The sequence below is a fragment of the Microcaecilia unicolor genome, chromosome 9 (genome assembly GCF_901765095.1).
Source record: "Microcaecilia unicolor chromosome 9, aMicUni1.1, whole genome shotgun sequence".
In the NCBI taxonomy this organism is placed as follows: Eukaryota; Metazoa; Chordata; class Amphibia; order Gymnophiona; family Siphonopidae; genus Microcaecilia; species Microcaecilia unicolor.
Genome location: NC_044039.1, coordinates 27433731 through 27446227, shown reverse-complemented (window position 1 = coordinate 27446227; position 12497 = coordinate 27433731). Strand labels below are relative to the sequence as shown.

The window sequence follows — 12497 nt, the reverse complement described above, 5'->3', positions numbered from 1 at the left end:
TTAGCACAGATCCCATTTTATACAGTGAGACCTAGTTACTAATAACCCGGGTTAACAGTAAAATAACTTGTCTTAACAGTAGCTCATGTTGATAGCATCTCCCAGTTAATGTTTTGTCAGAAGTTTAAAAAAAAAAAAAAAGAAACCAAACAAAAACCCTATATAATGAACCAGAAAGGATCTGTGATTAAGATCAGTAATATTTTTTATAACTCCTGATTGCTCATGTGAAGAAATTAAGTGGCCTTATACTAAAGGGTGTTAAGCCCTAATTGCACTTAGCATGGGAAGAACAGGCTACAGCAAAACACATTAAAACATTTTGCAGTATTTTACCTGTTTGCATGTGCTAAGTGCACGTTAGCTATTTGGAAATGTTTTTTGAGCGGGGTGTGACATGGGCGGAGAGTTGGTATATGGAAGCATTAGCCAGTTAATGCGTTCGTGTTAGTGTGTACTAACAGGTTAATGTGGAAACAACGCTTCCTGAAAACAATTTCTTAAAAAGGTTGAGTAAAATCTGGGCACAGCGCACAGGAAAGTCCTGCCTTAGGATGCGCATTATGTCTAGATTTTACCACCCCGTGGTAAAAGGGTTCCCAAGTTACAAACATTTAGTGGGGGGGGGGGGGTGCATTGAAAGGGAATGTAATTATAAAGCATCATATACAATAGTGTCCCACAGGGCTCCAAAAAAGTATTTGGGCTATCCCTAATGAATATTAATGTTGCGGATTTGTATGCATGCTGCCACTGTATATGGATCCATGTTATGTATATTCATTAAGGATAGTCCGACAACCAAACCTATTACTAACCCTCAGATTGAAAGTGAATACCACTACCTTCTATAGACGTTGAAAGTCTTTTCACATATATTCACTGCAAACTGAATGAGCATCTGTAGATGATGGTCTCTGGTGCAAACAAGATGTGGGGCTAGTTCATTGCTGTTGATCTTCAGGGGCACCTTTTATGTGCAGGATTTTCTCACAGTTTTATTTCTATCTCTCCCTTCTTTCTCTTGTCCTTTTCCTAAATATAGTAGTCAATTTGCTAAATTTCTTTTCTTTATTCTGGTACAGGGTATTTTGCAACCAATATCTTAAGTTTAAAAAAAGAAAGACAGCAGATAAGATAAGGCCTGTTCAATTTGCCTATCCAACTACTAAGCTCTAAAATCCCTTCTTGTCCCTTAGAGATCCTCTATGCATGTCCCATGCTTTTTTTGAATTCAAATACAGCTCTTCTCGTCATTGTCTCTACTGAGAAACCTTTTCGCTCATCCACCACCTTTCTGTAAGGAAATTTCCTTAGATTACTACTGAGTCTATTTTCTTGCCCTTTCATCCTGTACCCCTCATTTCTTTCAATCGAAAGAGGCCTACCTCCTGTGCTTTTATACCATGAAGACAGAAGCAAAGAAATCATTCAATCTCTCCACTATGGCCTTGTCCTTCCAGAGTGCCCCTTTTACTCCTTCATGATCTAACGGTCCCATGGATCCTTCACAGAGTTTTCTGCTTCTGATGTACCTGAAAAAGTTGTATCTGAGTTTGTCCTCTGCGGCAAGTTTCTGTTCATATTCTTTTGGCCTTTCTAACTTGCCAGTGCTTATGTTGCTTCATATTTTCTTCATTCTGTCCTTTTTCCATTCTTTGAAGGATGTTCTTTGGCTCTAATAGCCTCTTTCACTTCAGCTTTTAACCATGCTAGCTGTTGTTTGCTTTTCTTTCTACCTTTGTAAATTGAGGGGAGCCTTGTCAACAGTGGCATCTGGATATGGTGTTATAATGCCACTCATATGAGGGTCTGTTTATCCTGCTGTTCATGCAGAACACCAGTTATGGGTAAGAAACTTGGCTTTCTGTGATGTTTGGTATTTTAACATAATGGGGCTCCTTATACTGCAAGATACCTATGTGAAACCAATTGGGGATTTGTTATCCCATCAGAGAACAAAATAGGTTGAACAGTCCCTTACCCACCACAGTATTGAACTCTTGATATCTTGCTAACACTTAATAACAGATAACTGTTAAGGCAGGCACCCAAATAATACACACTGTTCTTTTGATTCTCAGTGCCTGGAATAAGCAGTATTTCTCCAAATGTAGGGATTAAATACCGTTAGTCATGCTGATGAGTCTAGTGAAAGAACTTGTAATCTGCCAAAAAGAGACAGACATCATTACTTGTTTTTTGTTTAGTTTTAATAATAGCTGCCTTGAAGCAGCAGTTTCATAACAGTAGCAAAAAATTTCAGGATGCTGTATTTACCTGTACGTTTGAAACATTCCATTGCTGTTTCAATTTGAAGGCAATGCCATGGGCTATGTGCGGATGATCAGATCTGGAGGTCTTCACTGCTGCAGCAATGCAATAAGGTAAAAAAAATAAATATTAAATAATATATATATATATATATATATATGTGTGTGTGTGTGTGTGTCTGAGGGCAGAATGGAGTCTCTTAGTGACTGTTGGGTCACATCCCTACTTAGCCTTTGAGCCAAGTTGAACACACATGTTCATTGTCTGCTGTTGGAGAACCATGGTCCATGTTGCTTCCAGAAATCAGTTGTGTAGGCTGGATGGAGGCCGGGATGGGGGGATGTTTTCATCCATCTGGTAACATCTAGTTTAAGATAATTTTTTAATGAAAACTGTGTTTGCCAGTTTTGCTTACAGATAATGTGTTAGTGTTATGGAGAAGATGCAGAAACCACATTGAAGGTGTTTAGCATATATTTTTCTTATGTTTTTATCATTTAGAAAAACAAAGCTGTAGATGAGAGGTTGATGTTAAAAGTAGAACAATTTTATTATGTTCTATTGCAAATTCTAAGGTATAACTGAACCTATAGAAAATACAAACAAAATTCTGAAAGAAGTAGTACTATGCCATAGGAGAGCCATTGTTTACAATTCCTCTTGGTGCCATTGGGCCCTGGTATGCTATGAAATAGTGTAATTTTACCTGGTGACTGCCACTCCTGTGGCATTGTGGGTACACTTAAAAAGTTCAAACTCGGGTATGTAGCAGGTGTGGAAAGAGGAACATATTAGGGATGGTGGTGGTGGTGGAGGGATGAGATTATAAAACAAATGAGACCAGTACAGTGTATTGGAGCATGGCCGTGTAAGTTCTGATTTTTGCCCCAGATCTGATTTACACTTCAAATGGCCTGGAGATACTTTATTTTCCTTCTCACCCCAGTGGCATAGCCACAGGTGGGCCTGGGCCCACCCACTTAGGGCTCAGGCCCACCCAACAGTAGCACGTGTTTAGTGGTAGCTGGTGGTGATCCCAAGCTCCACCTACTGAAGACTTCCCCCTGATGGTAACAAAAACGCTACTCTCCATGATACTGGCACCTGCACATTCTCAGTTTTTAGCGCATGCTTGCTACAGACTGCCAAGGTGGAAAGAAGTGTTAGCCCACCAGCTGAGATATTTTTTTTTGGTGGTGGGGGAGGGGGGAGAACACTTGGTGCCCACCCACTTCTTGCCTAGGCCCACCCAAAATCTGTTGTCTGGCTACGCCCGTCTCACCCACACCAAAAGTACCTAAGGGCCCCTTTTACTAAAGCTTAGCATGCATCCTATTTTATACTTATGGGCGATTGCTAAGCTTTAATAAGCGCCCTAGTTTGTTAGTAATGATGATTCCCTTCGTACTGGTAACTCTGTAGAAGCTGCCATTTAGTGGGGTTGGTCATCCAGCTTGTATATTAGGTAATCAAATTTATTGGAATGAAAAATCCTGTTTAATTTTCTGAAATGTGTTAAAATCTGTTTTATGACCATACTTATAGATTTACTGAACTTATTAAATGAAGAAACTATTTCAGTATTTTCTAAGAAATTAGAGAACCATAGCTAATTTGAGTATCCATTGAACATGACCATTCAGGTTTGTTCCTGACCTTGAAGATATTGTTAATTTTGAAGAGCTAGTGAAAGAAGACGGACTCTCAGAAGAAACTCAAAACTCAGCAAGGTACAGTGGTAGCATTTTTTTTTTTTTTTTAATAGAAGGAGCATAGTAAGTCATCAGGATTATCATTCTTACAATTTCTAATTTATCAAGTGAATAAAAGGTTTAGTTCAGTCTCTGATTTGGTATTTCTGTTAGTCACCATCAGAGGCCTGAGCTGCATCCTCCTCCACCCCATCTGATCTCTACCCCTGTAACCACTGGACCAGCAGATATCATACTTTAGATGCCTGTTTACTAAAGTGTAGTAAGCAGTTGGCATGGGGTTTACTGTGTGCTGTAAGTGCAATGGCTACTGCACACTGAACATCCATGGTGGGAACTGGGCTTGTTATGGGAGGAGTATGGGTGTGAACTCAGCTCATGATAATTACTGCATGCTGTCATCTGTGCAGTTAGCATGAGTATGCACTTACCACCATCGTCTCAATCAGTGACATTAATTACAAAAAAGCCTAATGTACAGTAAATAACTTTTCCTTGTGGAATGGAGGAGTGGCCTAGTGGTTAGACACCAGTCTTGAAATCCAGAGGTAGCCGGTTCAAATCCCACTGCTGCTCCTTGTGATCTTGGGCAAGTCACTTAACCCTCCTTTGCCTCAGGTGCGAAACTTAGATCGTGGGCCCTCCTGGGACAGAAAAATATCCAGTGTACCTGAATGTAACTCACCTTGAGCTACTACTGAAAAAGATGTGAGCAAGAATATAAATAAATAACTGCAGGGAACCTGCTGGGCGTGCTCCCAGGAGTTGCCCCACAGCCTTGCACTTATCACGCATCAATTTTTGCTGTTAAATAAAGTGCTGTAAGTGCAAAAATGTACTGCATTTTTATAATGAACATGACACCTCCCAAATCTGGAGAGCTGAAAAATTTGCTGGGGGATTGAACAGAGGGTCTTATATAGGGTTACCATTCGTCCGGATTTCCCCGGACATGTCCTCTTTTTGAGGGCATGTCCGGGGCGTCCGGCGGATTTTGCCTGCACCCACGTTTGTCCGGATTTCTGGACAAACGTGGGCGCGGGTGCGGGCAGGCGCGTGCGTGTGGGCGGGTGATCGGCGCCGTGGTAACCCTACTCCCGTCCCCTCCCCTTCCTTACCATGTTCCCTGGTGGTCTAGTGACGTCTTCGAGGCAGGAAAGAGCCCCCTCTTTCCTGCCTGGAGCGCTGCCTCCCCTGTCTATCATCCTCCTCGGTCTGGCTGGGGATTCAAAATGGCCGCCGAGAGTTGAACTCTCGCGAGGCCACTTCAACTCTCGGTGGCCATTTTGAATCTCCAGCCAGACCGAGGAGGATGCAGCAGGCAAGGACAGGCAGCGCTCCGGGCAGGAAAGAGGGGGCTCTTTCCTGCCCCGAAGAGAAGACCCTACTAGACCACCAGGGCTAGATAGTAAGTGAGGGGGGGAATATGTGAGGGGGGGGGAACCATGTGACGGGGGGCGGGGAATAGAGGGGCGGAACGAGGACCCGAAGGGGGCGTGGCGGGGGCGGGGTATGAGGCGTGGCGGGGGCGGGGTAGGGGGCGTGATATGTGTCCTCTTTTTCAGAGGACACAAAATGGTAACCCTAGTCTTATATATAGTAGTGCACATGGCTTACCATGTGAGCCTCAGGCCAGCCCCTTTGTGTGAGCCTCAGGCCAGCCCCTTTGTGTCTTGAGGAAAATAGGGATGTGTTCTTTTAGACTAGCAGTCATCTTTCCTGAGTACCATTGAGGGAGAGGGCATCCAGTGCTCTGTGGACAATGTATCATCTCAGTGTGTTCCTTTTTAAGTATTTTCTCTTTTGCAGGCATTTAGACTCCGTCCTCAATGATCTCACTCGAAATTCGGCAGAGGGCACAGAGTACTTCAAGATGCTGGTAGATGTGTTTGCTCCCGAGTTTCGCAGTTCAAAGAACATGCATCTTCGCCACTTCTATATCATCGTGCCCCCACTGGTTGGTTCTATGATTAACTATTTTTTTAAATTTAACTAATAAGTTGGATAGACTTTTTAAAATATAAAAAAAAACCTTATTCTGATTGCCTGTGAGAGAACACATTACATCCCTGCAGCATATTCTCGTTATCTAAACTGTATGCTGCAAGATATTCTGCCATGTCAGGGCTATGTATATGTTTTTACATTTTTTTCTTTCCATATTTTAACAAGAAAATACAAATCTAACTCATACAGAATTTAGGGATATCATACAGCACCAACAAATAAAATGAATAAACATTACTGTTTGGCATAACAGTTTGAAATACCTCTAATCTGTTGGATTTTTAGATTTAATTAAGTTTTTCCAAATAATGATTGAGAGAAGTTACATATTCAGATACAATTATTAGGAAAGGGATGGTGAATAAGACCAAAAAGACTATAATGCCTCTGTATCGCTCCATGGTGCGACTGCACCTTGAGCATTACATTCAGTTCTGGTCGCATATCTCAAAAAAAGATATAGCTGAATTAGAAAAGGTTCAAAGAAGAGCGATCGGAATGATATAGGGGATTGAACTCCTCTCGTATGAGGAAAGGCTAAAGAGGTTAGGGCTCTTCAGCTTGGAAAAGAGAAAGAGGAGGGGGAGATATGATTGAGGTCTACAAAATCCTGAGTGCTGTAGAACGAGTAGAAGTAAATTGATTTTTTACTCGTTCCAAAAGTACAAAGACTAGGTTACGTGGAGATACTTTTAAAACAAATAGGAGGAAATATTTTTTCACTCAACAAATAGTTAAGCTCCGGAACGCTTTGCCGGAGGATGTGGTAACAGCGGTTAGTGTATCTGGGTTTAAAAAAGGTTTGGACAAATTCCTGGAGGAAAAGTCCAAAGTCTGCTATTGAGACAGACATGGAAAGCAACTGCTTGCCCTGGGATTTGTGGACAATATGCTGAAATATTCTGCCCTGTGTACGGTGGTGGTGGCCAATTAGCAGGATGCTAGGAATTAGGAAAGGGATGCAAAATAAGACCAAGAATATAATGCCTTTGTATCGCTCCATGGTGCGACCTCACCTTGAATATTGCTTTCAATTCTGGTTGCTGTATCTAAAAAAAAGATGTAATTGAATTTAAAAAGGTTCAAAGAAGAGCGAACAGAATGATAAAGGGGAAGGAACTCCTCCCGTATGAGGAAAGGCTAAAGAGGTTAGGGCTCTTCAACTTAGAAAAGAGAAGAGATAGCTGAGGGGGGGATATGATTGAGGTCTATAAAATCCTGAGTGATGTAGAACGGGTAGAAATGAATAGATTTTTCACTATTTCAAAAAGTACAAAGACCAAGGAACTCTTAATGAAATACTTTTAAAACATATAGGAGGAAATTTTTTTTTTTCATTCAAAAAATAGTTAAGCTCTGGAACTCACTGCCGGAGGATCTGAGTTTTAAAAAATGTTTGGACGAGTTCCTGGAGGAAAAGTCCATAGTATGTTATTGAGATGGACATGGGGGAAGCCACTGCTTGCCCTGGATTGGTAGCATGGAATGTTGCTACTAATTGGGTTACTGCCAGGTACTTGTGACCTGGATTGGCCAGTGTTGGAAGTAGGATACTGGGCTAGATGGACCATTGGTCTGAACCAATATGGCTAGTTTTATGTTCTTGTAATTCCCTGTTAGGTTTGGGATTACTAGAAGAGTAAGCTCTCTTGAGAGAGTCACTGTGGAGGTCTCTGGGTGGGAGGAAGCCCAGTCCAAGGGGAGTAGCTTTGAAATAAAATGCAGGGAGATAGTGTCCAGGGACTGAAGAGTGACGGGGGGAGGAGATAAGGAGGAGTTTTTGCCCTTTAGAGGGCTTTGATTGTCTAATGGTCCCCTTCCACTGACCTGGAGAAGAGAAAGGGGAATCCCTTGGGAGAAGTGAGATCATTGGCTGTAAAGGGGAGTTGTGGCTCAGCAAAGCGGCAACTGAAGAGGAGTGGAGCTACAGGTGGGCAGAGGAGAGACCCAGCCTGGGAGCCATGGATTGGAGCTAGGGAGTGCCCATCTCAAGACCAGGGTGGATTCAAAGTGGGGGGTCGCTGGAGGGAGGTCAGGCCACAGGGAGTCTGGACCTGTGAAACTGAGAGGAGTACAGCTTTGGGACACTGTTCTCTGGGATAGATATGGACAGGAGTCTGTAAAAAGTGTACATTGTCCTACTGAAAAGCATCTGTAAATATATCCAAGGGAGGAGAATACAGGAGTTCCCCTGGGGAATACCAGCAGGATTGTGGTTTTAAAAGGGCAAGCAGTGTCTGAGAGTTGATATGGTTTGATGTTCCTGCTTTTGCGGAGTTGAAAAATAAACAGTTTGAGTTTTTTTTTCATAAACTGCTGACTCCAGTGTGATCTTTGGACCTGAGAGAGTGTAAGTATCTCGTGAACCTGCAGATCACCATCCTGCAGCTTGAGCACCCACCCCAACCCGACCTGTGGGATTCGATGGCCAGCCTTGTTCACAGTAATTTCCCTTTGGATGAGGGTATTCCCGCCCGCTAATAAGCATTATAACATATGGAGGCACCAAGCGAGTAAGGGACCAACAGAGACTGCCTTTGGGGGGCTGTAACTGGGTCGAACCCTGAATCTAGGAGTGCCCAGTACAGGGGTGTTACATTCTTATGGAGGCCATTCCCTATCCCCCTCCCACCCCCCCCCCCAATGCTCAAACAAGAGCGCATTAAAAAAGTGCGTCCTTACCACTGAAAACTAACACCAGCTCAGAGCTGGTGAGAGTTTTTTTTTTTTTTTTTTTTTTTAAAGAGGATTTGGCCCATGAAGCTCCAGTGGAAGACACATCAATCGAACATCCAAAACGGAGGACACAAACAGCTCATTGGAACCACCCATAACACACAGGGGCCCAGTTAAGCCACACTTTCCACCATTCCTCGGGATTGCCCGGAGGGGAATTGAAAAAGTAGGAGAGGGCCCGCATGACCAGTACAAAAGAAACCAAACCCCTTACCCACAGATTCCCCAGTATTGATCCTGTCTGGGTTGGTGATAACTGGTTATAGTGAAAATATTGACTGCCAGAAAGAGACATCCTGAAATGATGGTCAATTTATCCACACTCCCTCATATCCTGTGGCTAGCGAGCACTCCCCACCACAGGTATTGTGCGCATGTGCTGGGTATGTCTCCCCCCCCCCCCCCCCGACTTATGCTCAGTGCTAACAGTGCACATACAATTTGCATACCATTAGTTCTGAGCATTGGGAGTTTTGAGCATCTGCCTAAGAGTAAGGAAAAAGAATTGAAAAGTGCAGAACAGGAATATGGAAAGGGAATGATAATAGCAGCACAGTATGGTTACCTGACAATTGTGGTGAGTGAGAACAAAGCAAGATGGCCTTAGAATACGTAAGTCTATTAACACCTATAGTCAGGGCCGTGCCAACATGGTAAGTGAGGTAAGCATGGCAGGAGGGCGCCGCGCCATGCTTACCTCGCCCTCCCGATCCCTTTGAAATTTACCATCCAGCAGCGAAGGTGCAGCAGTGAAGGAGGCGGCGCTCCCGACGCCTCTACTAGTCTTCCCTTCGCTCAGTGTTCCGCCTTCTTCTGACGTCAAGGAAATGACGTCAGAAGAAGGCGGGACATTGAGCGAAGGGAAGACTAGTAGAGACGTCGGGAGTGCCGCCTCCTTCACTGCTACTACTACTACTACTATTAAACATTTCTATAGCGCAACTAGTAGCGCTGTACAAATTAACATGAAAAGACAGTCCCTGCTCAACAGAGCTTACAATCTAAATTGGACAGACGAATAGACAGCTAGGGGTGGGGAAATTGCAGTGGTAGGGGTGATAAGTGGGTGTTGAGTAAGAGAGTCATGGTTAGGAGTCGAAAGCAGTAGCAAAGAGGTGGGCTTTAAGCCTAGACTTGAAGACAGCCAGAGACTGAGCCTGACGTACTGGCTCAGGGAGTCTATTCCAGGCATAGGGAGATGACGTCAAGGAAATGACGTCAGAAGAAGGTGGGACATTGAGCGAAGGGAAGACTAGTAGAGACGTCGGGAGTGCCGCCTCCTTCACTGACGCTGCACCTTCGCTGCCGGACGGAGGTAAATTTCAAAGGGATCTTGGGGGGGGGGGGGAAGAGGGCGGGCAGTTGGGTCATGGGAGCGGGAGGGCAGGGGAGAGAGGAGCGTGGATGGGAGGGCAGCGATCATTTTCACGGGGGGGGGAAGGGGGCGCAAGTGTGCCAACTGTTCGTCTGCGGGGGGGGGGGGGGGGGGGGCGCCAGCTGATCTCCTGCAGGGGGGTGCCACAGACCCTTGGCACGGCCCTGCCTATAGTAACCATAAGTCCATTGTTCTTATTCAGGCCTAGGGTGATAGTGTTAAGCCATTGATGAGTTCCAGTTTTAGGAGTTGGGGTGGCTTGGGACATGTAGCGATAGTTGTGAGGGCTAGTTTTGGGAGTGGGGCAATTTGTGGAGTGGTGGGGGCAGGTGCAGGGGATAGCTTTTGGGGTTGTGGCAGTTTGTGGGGTGTTAATTGTGGCTAGGGTAGTTTTGGGGGTTGGGGCAGGTGCAGGGCTTAGTTTTGCGGAGTGGGGCAGTTTGCAAGTGAGTAAGCCTTTGTGCTGTGGAGGCAGTTTTGGGGGTGGGGCAGTTGCATGGGGGTAATTTGGGAGGTAGGGTGCAGTTTGGAAGAGTAGGGAATTTTTTTTACCTTTTTAAGTTGCCTTGCACGGTTATCTAATTTCTACATTCTCCGAGGACAAGCAGGCTGCTTGTTCTCACTGATGGGTGACGTCCACGGCAGCCCCTCCAATCGGAATCTTCACTAGCAAAGTCCTTTGCTAGCCCTCGCGCGCCCGCGCGCACCGCGCATGCGCGGCCGTCTTCCCGCCCGAAACCGGCTCGAGCCGGCCAGTCTTCTTTTGTCCGCACTCGGTACGGTCGTGTTTTCGCCGTGTCGAGCCCCGGAAAGTCGACCTCGCGCGTCCAAATTCTGTTTGAGCGTGTTTTTTTCCTTCGGGAAAGCTTTGTTAGTCGGGAAGTGCTCCGGAAACCCTTCGACCGGGTTTCGTGTCAATCCTCCCCGTACTTCCAGCTTTTTGCCCCGGTAAGTTTTCTTTCGTCGTCGGGGTAGGCCTCTTTTCGGCCTCGGTCGAGATTTTTTCTCCCTCTAAATTTTTGGTGCTTCAATTTTCGCCATTTCGGCTTTTGATTTCGCCGGCGTGATTTTTCCGCCCATGACATCGAAGCCTTCCAGCGGCTTCAAGAAGTGCACCCAGTGCGCCCGGGTTATCTCGCTCACTGATCGACACTCGTCGTGTCTTCAGTGTCTGGGGGCCGAGCACCGCCCTCAGAACTGTAGTCTGTGTTCCCTTCTTCAAAGGCGGACTCAGGTAGCGAGACTAGCCCAGTGGAACGTGTTGTTCTCGGGCTCTTCGTCAGCATCGGCACCGGGATCTTCGAGTGCATCGACGTCGTCAGCGTCCAGACCATCTTCCTCGGCCGCCCCTGCATCGAGTGCATCGAGGCATCGGGCCTCTGCATCGGCGCCGAGACATCGGATAGCTGCATCGACGTCGGTGGTACCAGGACCTCGTCTGCTGATGTCGTCGGACGGTGGTGCATCGGGTGGAGTGCAGGTGAGGGCTGTCCATTCCCCTGCTGGTGGCGGTGAGCCCTCGGGTGGGTCTCCTCCTACCCTGAGGGCTCCTGCGGTACAGCCCCCCAGAGATCGACCTTCTTCAGTCTCGGCCCCGAGGAAGCGACGGATGGATTCGACGTCCTCCTCGTCGGTGCTGGGGAGCTCCGGTGACATGCTTCGGAAGAAATCGAAGAAGCATCGACACCGGTCTCCTCCCCATGTCGGCACCGAGAGCTCTGGGTCGCCGAGGGATTCGGCACCCAGCAGGCATCGGCACCGAGAGGACCGCTCACCCTCTGTTCAGGAGGTGTCGATGCGCTCCGCTCTGGACAGCCCGGTACAGCCTCCACGCCCGGAACAGGTCCTGACGTCGACGCCTGCATCGACCTCACAGCCTTTCTCTACAGCCGCTCTAAACGAGAGCCTCCGGGCCGTTCTCCCAGAGATTCTGGGAGAGCTGTTGCGCCCTACCCCTCCGGTACCGGCGGTGCTTGCGCCTCCGGTACCGTCGAGCGTGGCGCCGGCTGGCCCATCGCCCAGGTTGAGGTCCCCGACGTCCGACCGCGGCCACCTCCCAGGAAGGCTCCCCGACTACGTCGGCGGAGGGAGCTTCGCCGATGCGGGCGAGGGAGTCTACCTCTCGACGCCCCCATCGTGGACGTGGCTCCACTGAGTCGAGCAGGGCGAGGTTGCAGACACAGGTTCGTGAACTTGTGTCTGACACCGAGGGTGAAGCCTCGTGGGAGGAAGAGGAAGATCCTCGATATTTCTCTGACGAGGAGTCTGAGGGTCTTCCTTCTGATCCCACTCCCTCTCCTGAAAGACAGCTTTCTCCTCCCGAGAGTCTGTCTTTTGCTTCCTTTGTCCGGGAGATGTCTACGGCCATCCCCTTCCCGGTGGTTGTGGAGGAC

At 46.7% G+C, this 12497-nt stretch overlaps 1 protein-coding gene across 1 annotated transcript in view; it reads left to right on the top strand.

Moving 5' to 3' along the window:
• Positions 1 to 12497, top strand: part of WASHC4 (WASH complex subunit 4) — a 136912-nt gene that overhangs the window by 106220 nt on the left and 18195 nt on the right. The window contains exons 27-29 of the mRNA XM_030213852.1: positions 2321 to 2387; positions 3918 to 4004; positions 5796 to 5943. Coding sequence (XP_030069712.1) covers positions 2321 to 2387; positions 3918 to 4004; positions 5796 to 5943 — 302 coding nt within the window. The remainder of the gene's footprint in view (positions 1 to 2320; positions 2388 to 3917; positions 4005 to 5795; positions 5944 to 12497) is intronic.